Here is a 14,107-nt window from a genome sequence, read left to right as displayed (position 1 = left end):
AGTTCATGTTAATTTAGAAACAATACTAATGTTTTAACTTAGGAAGAGTTCAGAAATCATTATTATTGGAATAACCAGGAGGTTTTCAATGGGGTTCAGTGCAGTGGGCTCTTCATTTTTACCAGGGCTGTAGATGCAGCATTTTTATAAGAACTGGAGGTCACGCAGTTACATAATTGTGGTATAAAACGGCACCATGTGCCTGGAAAACACATAATGCTGCCCCTTTAAGGTTTGTGCACGATGCCCGTGCCTCGTCTCAGACTGACTGGCTGGATGACAAAATGTGTTTTTGTTGGATATGACGTCAAGGCTGGAAGGTAGTCTAAAAAAAAGCTAAATATGCCTCATTAAAACTAAACTAAACAAAAAAAACAGAAGACACTTGAGAGTTTGCACCTTATCAATAAGGAATTTAGAGCCTGGATGTAGTGAAGAAATAACATCTTTGTGTTTTACTTTCTCGGCTGTTTTGGGTTTCAGCTGGTATGCGTTGGTTGCAGCTTTAGTTCCTCTGCCGTGTTTCATCTGACATCAGGCAGAAACTCAAACTACAGCTTACCTACATGTCTTCAGTCTTACTTTTCAAAAAAAAAAAAAAAAAAAAAACTTTCCTGCAGTATTAACTTTATAATCTGTCAAAATTAACTGGATCAAATTTCCAGGATCCCTATGGATTGCTCTGGGTAATTAAAACAATAGTAAAACAAACGGTGTAATAAACATCTTTATTACTACCTCAGATGGTGCATTGCTTCATAAAATGCGTTTTTAAAAATGTACCTGTTTAGTCGTCTGGTTCCAACTTGTTCTTGATTATTTCCAGAGCATTTCTGGACAATCTTTACATTGAGAGTTAAGCTGATAGTTAAGCTGAAGTCTTAACGATCAGGGAACATTATTATGTATGTCGTGCTTTTTAGAGAGCTGCCATCTTTGAAAAGCTCCTCAATAAAAGGAGAGGAATCCGAAACGCGTCTGGCCTGCCGTCTCTTCTGCCACTCAACAAAAACTTTATCTAAATCTTGTGATTTTTTTTCAGTTTTTAACTTAAATATCTTTTCAAATGTTCATTGGCTGCATGGAAATGAAAATGTATCATTTTTTAGGGTTTTTTCCTCTTGAACAATTTGTGCAGGAAATTAAATTCAGCTTTTATCTTTATGAATAATCATTCAAAACATCCAGCCATTAATTTGAATAATTAATTTCATTAGATTTCCAACCAACACATTATGGGATTCAAATTATATTATTTATAAATTGTATTCAGGAACATTAACTGGCTTTTTATTATTCTCCAACTATTGAGAAGAAAACTGAGTGCAGTAAAGTTTACATTTTCAGATTTTTATTTCTTTTTAAAAACAAAGTGATTCTTATTGATTTTCATAATTTATACCTTTCCATTTTTAAATTGCTACATCCTTCCCACTTTGTTTTGTGCCAAAGTTATTGATCAGTTTGGATTCAGAGGGGTTTTAAGTTTTTGGGGTTTTTTATTTATGAAATCTATGCACAATATGCAACTATTTGATTTTTTTTTTTTTTTATAAATAGCTTAAAGAGTGAAAAGACCAGCAGATAAATGAAATGTTCCCTTATTTAATGAAAAGGTAAATTAAAAATGACCCATCTTCTAAACCCGTGTGTTTTAAAATTGGGTCTGGAAAATGGTAAAGATGAAAGGAAACAGAATTAAACTGTTGAACTTGTGTCTATAGTGGAATAATTTGGGTCTAAAAAACAACAAATCTGGCACAAATCTTAAAGCAGAGCTGGTTTAACTTGCCCATAAATAAAAAAAAATAATCCAGTCCAAATTGGTACTTTTTGTTTTTGCACAGATGTCTTAAAATATTTAAGTAGAAATATTTAGGAACCCTGGATTCTAAGAAAAACAAAATCATATTCTATTTTAAATTCACTTTTAGTTTTAAAACAAAGATTTTAAAGAATAAGTTGCCACACCAATAGGGGGCGCTGCTGTGCAAGTTGCTGGTCCCACCTTGGAAAACCTCTGCCGTTAAATATTAAAATTAAAACATTTCTACAGTATTTAAACTTGTTTTAATATGAATTAAAAGAATCTTAATTATAAACATCCGTATGAAAACAAAAACATTCACATGGTACATTAAAATATTACAGTACAGCTTACAAAGGTTAGGAAATATATTAAGATGTAATCAACATGACCTAAATAATGAAAGAGTTTTAAGAACAGATCATAATCTGTACAAGGAGTGTGCAAAAGTACTTTCCCACTTCTGGGCTTTTATATACTGGCAATGAGAAGAGTCTGTCGCTTCCTCCAGCTCCTGAAGAACCTTGTGCCTCGGTCAGTAACAGACTGTGCAAAAATATACAGACGAGTCCTTCAACGCCCTTCAGTAATGGCTGAGCTCCTCTGGCGGGCGGGAGAAGTTGTAGCTGTCCTCGCTGCCGACGTAGGCGCTGATGCCACTGTTCTGGCTTCCCCACTCGTAGCTGTCCGCAGCCAGGCTGGACGGTGTGAAAGACAACATCCGTTAACATCGATCATCCCTGCAGAACTTCCTGAACGGGAGGAAATAAGAGGATTGTACCTGGCCTGGATGTTCTGAGGCATGACGCTCCACGCCAGGTCGTCGTCGCTGTCGTAGCGTCTCGGGTTGTCGAAGAAGTAAGCTCTGGACGAGAAGACGTGGCCAGGGAGGCCGGAGCTGCTCTGCAGGTGACGAAGACAGACGACAAGATGGCGGTAACTAACCACAGTTTATTAATGCGTAAAGAAACATCGACTTTTAGCATGTTTTTTATTCACTACTCAGTAATAATTATATTTATTTAGCAATAATGCTGCTTCATCGCTTTGGATTTTAGATGTCCATGAGTTCTGTGACAATTTTTCATCACAGTTCCCTCTTTTGATTATAAGAAATGTGTCATATTTTCTTATATGTGTAATATCACATTAGATTTTATTTTATTCCCATGGTTCTTATGAGTTTTTTGTAGCAGTGTCTCCACTGTTGAACAGTTCCTGTCAGAAACTTTTTAATTTTTTGCTCCAGGAACCAAGAAAAATTAGCACAAACTTTCACATATTTAACCTTTTTTTCTACCCCTTATGGAGGCTGATAGCACGCTAGAAAGTATGGAGCTGAAACTAACTATTATTTTAGTTATTGATTAATCGGTTAAATAAAAATAGGCATATTCTGCAGATTTATCATTTAAATCTTTTTTTACAACATTAAAATACATTAAAAGATTCATTTGGTGTATGCTTGATTAATTCATAGCAACAAAAATTAATCTGCAGCTAAAGAAATACTGCAAACAAACAAGCATCAATGCAGTTTAGGGTTGATATTTTTGGGGGATTAACAGATTAATAATTGAATAACAAAAGGTGCATCATAGGAGATCTTTTTTTCTTCAGAATTTGAAACAGGTGACGCTAAAACTATACCCATAAATATAATCTATAAAATAATCTTAAATAGCAAATTTTTAATCTTAAATGCAAGATGTATATCGTTTTTGTACAGTTTTGGTCTATTTGCTGCTCTGACAAATGCCGTTTTTTCAGTATGTATCCAATTAACAAAATTACACAATTAAATTAGTTGACGACTATTTCAATAATCGATTAATTTAATTAAGTTTCAACGTGTTGTGGAGGCCTCACCCTGTCCAAGTTGGGTTTCCGAACCCTGAAGAAATACACAACAAGGGAAGTCGGTAGCAGCTCCCAAATAAACAGAATCACTCCGAAGACGACGTAGCCGGTGTCGCCTAGAGTCGACTGTAGATCTGCCTGAATAAAAAACAAACAAAAAAAGACGTTACAAACAGCAAAACAGATCCATCCATCGAATGTGAAAACCTATCTAATTTTTCTAGAAACAACATGGAAATTTATGACATTGAAAAGTCAAATTTACTTGAGAAAAAAAATTCTTAATTTTTAGATAAATCACATAAGTTTGAGGAAAAAAAGGTGGAAAATTCTGAGTTTAAAGTCACAAATTTTGTAGAAAAGAAGCAAAAAATTCTGAGATTTTTGGCTGAAATTTACTCCTCTGTTCTTTTTCTATCGCCAACAAACCGAACCTGCTTTTTCCTCAATGACTTGTGGGTGATTTCTAACTTTTATGCAATGTGGGGATTTTAGGGGATTCTTTTGGTTTATATTTGTTTCCTTTTTAACTTTCAATATCAAGCAGAGGTTTTTTTTAAACAGAAGAGGAAGGCGATTTTCAACGCCTGTCTGAAAAAGACTAATTACTTCCTGCCATATCTAAATAATCTTTATCTAGAGTTTGCTAAATTACAAGCATTTTAGCAACGCTTGTAATTCCCAATAAAAACACAATCTTCTCCAGTTTTAGTTGTTTAATCTCCAATCTTTATTGTTTAAGATCTTCATGAGACTCAAAAAATTATCTAGTTATTCAAAGTAAACAAAGAGAATCATTGCTTGTGCCAACATCCTTAACTTTTACTTTGAAACCCTCCCGGCGAGGTGATTTACCTGGTCCGACACGTTGTACCAGTCGTAGTCAAACGAGTTGATGCTTTTGTTTGACAGCGCCAGGACGACCAGGTTGTAACAGGCCCTGGACGCGTACAGCAGGATGACGATGGCTCCTATAACAGTCACCTGGCACACCGACGTCCCCTGCACAACGTCAGAGCAGCAGCCCGAGTTTAAGACGAGGTAAAAAGAAACCGACTCAAGCTAGGAGAAACAGCCATGAACAGCGAGCTGCAAAAACATAAATATTTCTGCATATTTTGCCACATCACAACCACTAACTTTAGCCTATTTTTATTGGATTTTATGTGACAAATGAACACAAGATGGTGCGTGTTTCTGAAATGGAAGTAGAATTATGGTTAATTAAAATTAGTAATCAATTTATTCTACCGATTCTGGGTAAAAACAACCAAAACAAATGTGCAAATCTGGCGCTTGAGAGAGAAATGGCTCGCAGTGTTTTATTTTAAAAAAAATGTCACTATCTTTATTTACGTTTGAGCTCATGTCTTCTTCAGAGGTTTTCTTCTCATTTCCTTCAGTGTTTCTTGGTGCTGCGCCCCCACAGGCGAGGAGGAAAATGTTTTGCAAAGAGATCATTAGGTGTGAAAAAAGCCTTTAAAACCCCCAAACAACTGAATTTATACAGAGATTAAATAACATGCAAGTTGACTTCGTTAATATTTCGTTGCATTTGTTATTTTCATCCCAATTTACCTTCTACATTATTCTATCTATTGCATGAAATCCATCAAAATTCACATCTGTAACTGACAAAGCGTGAAAAAGTTCACAGGTTGAATGCTGTAAGGTCTCAGAGCCAATCAAGAACAAGAGAAAATCATTTCCTTCAGATTCACAGTTCAGTCTCACCTTGGACTCCAGGTAGATGTTGGCCAGGGACATCTTGGCGATCTTGTAAAGACACAAAGAGAGCGAGACGGCGCACAGGACGAAGAGCGTGTCGTTGATGGCGACTCTCACGAGCACAACAGTGTGAGCTTCTGCAGAGGACATCCTCACCAGCAGGGCACACGCTAAATTCACGACTAAAAACACCAGGCTGATGAACAGGAAAAGGAGGTAGAGGGGCAGCCTGGCAGGAAAAGACCACAGACATTTTTATTATTCAGCCGCTAAAAACTGCAGCAGGGGAAATGAGCGGAAGAGGCCTGCTCTCACCTGTACCTCTGGAGCTCTGGGGCGTATTTGGACTTTGCCTTAAAAACAACCTATAAAAAAAAACAAAAAAAACAATTAATCATGCAAATATGTCAGGCCGTTTCACTTCTCCATTCCGGTTAACCAGGAACCTCGTGGTTGAAAATGGTTGCGTTTTAAGTTCATGGTGCAAAACAGTTACTCAGCTCAGGGCTCGCTGGAAACTCAAATGTGGCTCGTATGAACACAAGAGGATTACACTAAAAATAAGCCTGAGGCAGAGGCTGGAGAAGGCAGCGGTTCATATGTGGATTGCGTAAGCAGTTGAAGACATGATTCATTTCATTTCGGTGCAGATTCTGAATGCGAGCCTCCCACACTGAAGGCAGTTAATAACTGGACTCCTTCCTCTCAAGTCACATGAATGATAGAGGGTGCCAAATCGAGCACAAGCAGGTTTCGCAGCGTTTGTTTATGCAAGTGTTACCTGCGCTCAGTGTTGATGCTTTATGCGCGTCCACATCCTGAGCTAAGTGAAACCGTGAAACTGCAGCGTTACTTTCACAGGCGTCTTTCTAGATGCAGGTGTAAAATGTATTTCCTCTTTGCAGATTTTTTTTTTGTCTTCTGATTTGTTTTTTCACTGACTAATTTTAATCTGAGAAAACACATTTATTTGTTAAATCACGTGAGAAAGTCATAGCTGTCCCAGCTGAATCATGAGTTTACTTTAATTACATATTTTTGGTTAACAGAGTTTTATCACTGCAAAAACACAAAATCTTACCAAGGGTTTAAGTTCAGTTTCTGGTGCAAATATATTAGAATATTTGAAATGTTTTAAGAAGATAAATGATCTTATTTTAAGTAAATATTTCATAAGATTATTCCACTGAAATGATCTGCTAGAGACCATAGTTCATTTTTAACAATATCAAATGAATTATTTACTTAAAACAAGCTACTATTAAGTTAAATTGATCACAAGAAGTCAAACTAAGTTTGTTAAGATGAACCAACATAAATAAAGTAGGTCTGACCAACTTAATTTAATTACTTATGACCATTTAACATAATTTATTTAAGTTGTAGTTGCATTTTCTCTCTTCAGTGTAGCTATGAAACTACCAAGATTATTCTTTGGACTTCTACAAAAGTAAACTTGCAGATTCCTTTAAATCTTGAATGTTAATATATTTTTAAAAAATCTTAACGTTTAAATCAAATTTGAAAGCATTCTAATTCTCAATAAGCACATTTTTACATTCTAGATCTAGAAATTCAAGCATTTATATGAGGGCCCCTGTAGATCTGGGGTCCTAAGCAGCTGCTTGGTTTGCTCATGCCTTGGGCCGGCTGGCTCTTAATAAATTTTCTACCCAGTGATGATGAAAGTTATAATTGGCCCCAGCATGTTTGTATTGATGTTTTTTCAAAGTGGTTTGCATATAAAAGCCGTTTTCTCCTCACAGTCTCAACATGATGCAGCTTCTCTCTTTATGACAGCTTGTTTCAACTTTTCCCCTCTGTAGTTGGAAGCAGATGCTGGTCTGCATGCAGACATGCTGGTCTGCAGATGCATGCATGGCGTTAACTTCGTCTGCCGGGTGATGCAGCAGTTCTGCAGGAAACGCCGCTGGGATCGCCATCTTAATGAAGCGACTCAACCTGACCAACCTGGACCAAAACCATCACTGAAGACCTTTAATAATTACATTCAGGCATTCAAGTGTAGCTCCATTTCTACGCAGTATCGTCACATGCAACTCAAACGTTTTTCTGCAGCAGCACATAATGCTAATAAACACCCACAAAGGAGGAATTGGATTAAAAGGATGCAAGGAGAAATTAACCATTTGCCTTCTGTGATGTCATCAGATGGATGTGTGAATGGAAACATTTTTGTTTTTTGAAAAGATTTTATCCTAATTAAATAACGAATAACAACAAAAAAGAACAAGTAGAAAAACCAACCATGGCATCTTGTTCTACATCTAAACTGAGTTTAATCGATTTTATTGAAATGTCTGGCTTGTGTCTTTAATATATGAATAATTCAAAGGTTGTCAGGAGACTTAAATGACATATGTTACACAGCTAAATCAATGATTTATTGCTCAAGATGCAAAATGTCATTTCAGCTGCTAGTTCACATGAAGACAAAGATTCCCTTAAGCTACGACATGAAAAGACTTGTATTGAATGTCTTTAAATGTCAAGTTTTCCCATCTAAACAAAAGGAGTTCCTATCGACACCTGCGGACTATATTCCTTTGGTTTTGTTAGACAGAACCTGGGATCAGGTTCCCTTTACTTCACATCTGCAGAGGTTCTGGACTCGACCTTTTGTTACAAAGTCCACTTCAAATTTTTACCAGTTTTTCCACCCCTTGAACTACAAACTTCAATGATTGTTACTGACGTGACGGATCAAAACAAAGTAGCACACGACGGTGAAGTGGAAGCAAAAGAACGCATGGCTTTCACAATGTTTGACAAGTTAAATATGAAAATGTGGCATGCTTTCGTCTGCAGCTCTACTTTGACACTCCTAATCAAAATCCACCTGCCAAGGTGAGGAAAGGAGAGCATTGAACTGAAAAGCAGCAGCAGAGGCGTCACTAAGCAATTAATCGCATGATAAGTTAAAACGAGCTCGATAATTTCCATGCTGATGATTAGCATTTTTTTTTTAAACAGATTTCATAATCCATTTTATTTATTGTTTCTGGTTGTTTGGCTATTTAAAATGCCTTCCGGTTCCAGTGTGGAATGTTTATTAGTCTTTGATGGGGGAAACTTTCATTATTATCATTTATCGCAATAATTTATGGGACAAAATCCAGTAACATTATTTTGATAGGTCTGGACGTAGCTCAGGAGAAGCTGCATATTAATAGGTCCATATTAATAGCAGAACATTTGTAAAAAAGTTAAGTTTGTAATCTGGGCAATGAAGGAGAAACAGAGAACCTGAAGGTACTCTGGTCAGATGATAGTAAAATCTGAACAAACCACTGTAGAACATGGTGGTGGCAGTATAATGCTGTGAAGACAAGCTGGTCAGATGATTGAAGTAAGGTTGGGCGATATGGACTAAAAGTTTCATCACAAAACTTTATGGTGCTTTTTTGATAGAAATAAAAGTGACAATAAAACCTATTCTTTTTTAGGTAACTGTGCAGCTGTGACCACATGATGCAGCAATCATAACCTCATAAACACAAATACTGCTCTAGAAAAACACATCTATATGTAACGAGCTTCTTTAGGACACCAGTCAGATAAAGAAGCTTGATTTATATAACTAAACTAATATATTAAATGTAACATTTTACATATTAAAACATAAAAATAGGTTACACTGAAGTAGAAGATTAAAATATAATAAATTCACAATTAATACTAAATGTTATAACATTTTCAAATTTACTGGTATTTATTGATACCCTTATTAAACGAACATTGGAGAAACTAGTAAAAACGAGAATCCTGATAATACAGATAGTCACGGAATTCAATTTGTCACAACCGCGATAAATCTAATTTCTTATTATTCAAAATGTATCGTGATGAATGATAAACGATACATGCCCACCCCCTAATGAGAAGACGGTTGGAGATGGAAGAAAATGGGCTTTAAAAGACCAAACGTCTCAAGTTTTAGGGGAAATTTTCAGGGGGTGTGGATACTTATCAAGACCGTACATCACGGCTCAAGCACGGATCCTACCTACATGTCCTGCAGAGGCATTAATCGGGTCTGATCCTGCTTACTCACCTGTGCAAAGTAAAGATTCATGAGGCTGAGCGTGAAGAACTGCAGGCAGACGGGGAAGCAGTAGAGCAGCCAGAAGGGAAAGGGACCCAGAGTGTTGGCCGTGACAAAGTTCCTGAAGTAGAAGGAAAAGAGCACGGTGCGCAGGGCCGACCACAGCAGGCACAGGAACAGGAACACAGTCTGGTAGCTGAAGCGCTTGTGTCGGTACCGCAGAACCAGCCAGAGCTGCACGTAGATGAAGATGAAGAGGAGCGAGTAGAAGACGGTGTATACCACCGTCAGACCCAGAGTCACAAAGGGGGGCACGGCAGGGCTCAGGGTGGGCAGAGGCAGGGGCTCCTTCTCCTCCGCCGGGGCCTCCATGATCAGCTCTCACTGGCTCTATGGAGGGGAGATGGAGCTGTTCGCAGCAGAGCCCTGCCTCTCAGGCTCCCAGGCCCGAGGCGAGGCGCGGCGAGGAGGCGCAGTCAAAGCACGGAGAACCAGGAAGACGGCAAGGCGGCTGTCAGAAACTCAGCGGGGAAGGAAACCGGTCCAACTTCCTGCAGAGGATCCAGAGGTAGCCGGAGAAACGGAGGCACATGACCCGAGATGATGAGCAGGACTGCGGCGGGTTTCCAGGACCAGTCCCCACCCCCTCCTCAGCCAGGGAGCGCATTACGTGACGTTACGCATCAGCTGACGCACGCTACTGTACCTTTAACCCTGTGATGGCGCTTCCCACCGCAGCTCTGATCCCAGGAGGGCAAAACGGGGCTCCTTTATCTATTTACTCTCGTTTTACAGCCCTGCTTGAAAACCAGAGTGATTAATTCAGTATATTTGTTGAATAAAACAAATATATGGACAACAGTAAGGCTTTACACTAAAAATAAAAACTATTTTAAAATTTAAACAATAAAATCCATGTATCCATTTTTATGCAATTTATGTGGGTAGGTATAGTCCTAAATGGAAATTTTGTAAGTTTAACAGCTAAAAATGCATTTCCTAAACAAAACAGTTACCTTCTAACTGTTTTTAGTTAGCGTAGCCCATAACACTCGCTTTGCAGACAGTCTGGACTTTCTCCCATTCACTTTGATTCACTCCGATAGATTTTCTGATTTCTAATCAGTGAACAGAAGGAGAAGTTGTGAATGATGACGTTGTTTTCTGTTGTTTTTGCAATGGCAGCGGAGGCAGTGAAGGTAGCCGTTCAATCTGTGTTGAACAGCTTCCAAATATTGTATTAACATTAGCAGCCATCTTGTTTGGCTCAGTGTTTTTCTTTTGGCAGTGGAAGATGGCTGTTTACAACACAGGCAATTTTCCATGATTTTGAGATGCAGAATGGTATTTAAATGTGCCATATTATTTTAATTATTCGAAAGTAACATCAGCTAACAAAACACTAAATTTACAGTAAACAAGTTTCATACCTTTTATTTCATGCCAGCAGCAGGAAAAGGTTAACCTATTATTTACATATATGTATACTTATGTATGTAAAATCATTAAAATATGGTGTAAATATTGATGCTACTATATATTTATACTTTTATTTTTCATGTTTTCTTAATTTTTTCATTTTATTTGGTCTTTTTTTCTGTCGGTGTACTGCTGCTGGAAACGGAATATGCCAGAGGAACCTTCCCATAAAGCTTAATCTAATATTTATTTTATTTTATTTTCATCCATCACAATGTCTACATCACTCTTTGTGACATGTTAGCATCTTGGCCACTAAAAGTATGCATCAAGTCTAGGATTATTAAAATCGTGGGGAACGTTTAGAACCAGATCAATAAACAAATGATCGAAACCCAACAACGAACAAAGCAGAATAGACGGCAGCAGTGATAGATTTATCAGTTTTTGATCCACCAGTGAGTGAATTGTTGATTGTAGTGTAGAATACTTCGGAGTCCTCAGACTTGATAAACCATCGATTTTCCCACTTATCCAGTAATCTGAGCGACATGAAGAAGAAATACAAGAAGACTGAGAAATCCACAAAGTGGGGGAAGTGGCAACAGCAGATCCAAGAACGAGCGCAGAGACCTTTTCCCAGAAGGTCGCAGTTCTACGAACAGCTAAGATGTGTGTGTTTGTCATCATCAGGTGCTGTTTGTTCAATAAAAGTGTGAAGGAAAATTTTCTGAAACAATAATATCACTAAATGTGCAAATAATCCAGCAAATATGCGGTGCAATTTGTAAAGTTACACAGTAAAAAATTAACAGCAATAATTAGACTTATTTAGCCTGTGATACACAAGAAATGTAGGTGTACCATATTTACACCATGTCAAGAGTTACAAATGACATATTTATTTCCCCAATTAAATATTTAGCTTTCACAATAAATATTTAGTTTTTAAGCTAAATATTCAGTTCTCAAATAAATATTTAATTTCAATCTAAATATTTGGTTCTCAAATGAATATTTATCTAGCTAAATAGTTTACTTAAAAACTATTTAGTCTATAAACTAAATATTTAGCTGGTGAATTAAATATTTATGCAACTAGGACATTTATAAATGTATGACTAATTTTTTGCTGTGTAACTTTACAATTTTTTTATTCCATACGAAAGGACAATAATAAAAGTTATTCATCAAATTATGACAGGTTTTACTAGAAACCTCAAAGAAAATTCAACTTATAGAATTTGTGTCAAAGTAAAAATGTTTAAGGTCACAGTTTTTCTTCAACTCTGTCCAAGATTGTGTCATATTTGTTTTCCAGTGAAAATAGGAAGTGTGATGTTATCAGAATTGTTTTTCTTTTCAGTCCCACAGAGAACTGAAAGAACATTTTGGGTCACATTGACTGATTTCGATGTGCAACTTTGGTGGGTTTCCCCTTTCATTCCGGCAACCAAACGTCACAGGGACAGACTTTGGTTTTTGACCCAAAGAAGAAGCAGCTCATCTCATGTGTGCACAACCCCCCAGCTTTTTGTTTTGCTTTTTAGCAGCAGGGTCTTTGTGCTACGTGACCGGGCATGTGAACACGAGGAAATCTAAAGATGGAGTTCACTCCAGCTCACCTTTAGCTTTCCTAGTGGATTAATTTGCCACAGAGGCCCCACCAAACAGGATGCTGTCAGCTGCAGTGCAAACTTCTTGGCTAGGTTTTAGATTTAAAACAGTGTCTGCAGTATTAAGAAATGAATGCACACAGTTATTGGTTTTTATTGAGTTTTCCACAGTCAGGCTCTGGCCCTTTAAATCACCCACATCGTCGCTTCTGCAAAAAATAATCCAGTTTCCATTTAAGGGCACATCAGACAACAGCCTGCTGGTTCCCAGGCAACACGGTGACGACCACTGATGACATCACCATATGTATTTTAACATATAAACGTTATGAATGTTACCAGTTTCAAACTGGTGTGTTGTTGCTGTTTATTTTTGGCTGCACCTGTAGATACCACTCAGCTTTCATCATTTAAAAACAAGAACGAGGTGCATAAGTTTGAACATATCATTTCTGCTCCACGAAGGCTCAAAATTATGCACACAGGCTGAAATTTACAAATATACACAGAAAATTTTGATAAATTGCTGTTAGCAAGGTGCAGAGAAACTACACTCTGTTTTACTCTTGTAGATTTAATTTCTCTTGGCAGAATTAGTGGGAAACAAGCAAAGGAAAGAGTTTGAAGATTAATTAATTTTTTTGTTTATTCTGATTTTTTGTCTTTTCATCCAGATGTTTTGTTTCTTGCAAAATGTCTGAAATTATTCTATTTATCTTACTTAACCTGGTTAATTTACAAGGACATGTTCAAAATTATGGTCCAATTATTTTAAATATAAGTGAAATTATTCCAAAAATATTAACGCTAGATTTCTTTATCATTGTCCTCTACCTAAATAAGTAGTGTGTATGTTTTTATGTTCAATACTCATGATCATTATGTGTATTTTTGGAAAAGTGATCTGATATTTCGATTTCTAATTACTGCACAGTATTTTATGTTATGGTCTTGTACAGCATATTGTTGTTAATTTTATTTTTAACATATCTTTTAACATGAGAAACTTTTTGTGTGAACCTTTACATATGTTGCTGTTGCTATGGATTTCCATGTTTCTATTCTATTCTATTCTATTTCATCCTTCAGTTTTTAGATGTTAAGCTGAGGAGAAGTTGAAGAATTTGGAGCTAATTTTCATTAATTAAACACTTTTGGAAGTGCATAAAAATATATGGTTTAGAGAACATTTTCAATATAAGGAAACTTTTGCACCCAATTCTTCTCTTTAAAATCATTAAAATTGTTGGTTGAATAAGACTTACACTTTAAAAGAAATACTTTTTTTAACAGTCAACAAAAATCTATAAATAATCTTGCATTTATGACCTTAATGACTGCTTATGAATCTCTGATTTATCTCTTCTGCTGTAGGAAATGTTTTCTGTTGCACTGACTTGTCATAAACTACCAGAGTTGATTCCAAGTGCAACCAGAAGGTGGCGCCATCGGACTGTGCTAAAACAGTAACGAGTATTAACGTTGCTTAACTGCTTTAACCTCCTGACTACCAGTAGTTCATTTTTGTCCTCTGTAGAGGACATTTCTAAACTTGAATATCTCCCACCCCTTGCATTCTACTGAATTAATTCCTTTTGGTATCTGGAGAGG

At 36.8% G+C, this 14,107-nt stretch overlaps 1 protein-coding gene and 1 long non-coding RNA gene across 2 annotated transcripts; one reads left to right on the top strand and one right to left on the bottom strand.

Moving 5' to 3' along the window:
• Window positions 1-587: 587 nt before the first annotated feature.
• Window positions 588-10,207, bottom strand: gpr137ba (G protein-coupled receptor 137Ba). Its single transcript, XM_008430242.2, has 7 exons — window positions 9,471-10,207; window positions 5,711-5,760; window positions 5,402-5,624; window positions 4,523-4,669; window positions 3,677-3,805; window positions 2,589-2,710; window positions 588-2,505 (listed from the first exon to the last, which is right to left on the bottom strand). Exons 1-7 carry the CDS (start codon window positions 9,831-9,833, stop codon window positions 2,391-2,393), a joined length of 1,149 nt encoding a protein of 382 aa, XP_008428464.1. The 5' UTR covers window positions 9,834-10,207; the 3' UTR covers window positions 588-2,390.
• LOC108166935 (uncharacterized) lies at window positions 2,655-7,692 on the top strand. Its single transcript, XR_001777328.1, has 3 exons — window positions 2,655-2,743; window positions 4,580-4,708; window positions 7,222-7,692. It is a non-coding gene; the product is annotated as an uncharacterized LOC108166935 (long non-coding RNA).
• Window positions 10,208-14,107: the final 3,900 nt, after the last annotated feature.

This window comes from Poecilia reticulata, linkage group LG15 (assembly GCF_000633615.1).
Source record: "Poecilia reticulata strain Guanapo linkage group LG15, Guppy_female_1.0+MT, whole genome shotgun sequence".
Taxonomy (NCBI): Eukaryota; Metazoa; Chordata; class Actinopteri; order Cyprinodontiformes; family Poeciliidae; genus Poecilia; species Poecilia reticulata.
Note: the sequence above shows the minus strand (reverse complement) of the source record. Positions and strands in the feature narration are given on the sequence as shown.

Bases quoted from the DNA above. Each gene is read 5' to 3' on its own strand.
- gpr137ba (XM_008430242.2), bottom strand. From the start codon at position 9,833: ATGGAGGCCCCGGCGGAGGAGAAGGAGCCCCTGCCTCTGCCCACCCTG. The intron at 4,670-5,401 runs GTGAGACTGAAC...GACGTTGTGCAG, and splicing joins ACATCTACCTGGAGTCCAAG to GGGACGTCGGTGTGCCAGGT. The intron at 2,506-2,588 runs GTACAATCCTCT...CACACCGTCCAG, and splicing joins CCTCAGAACATCCAGGCCAG to CCTGGCTGCGGACAGCTACG.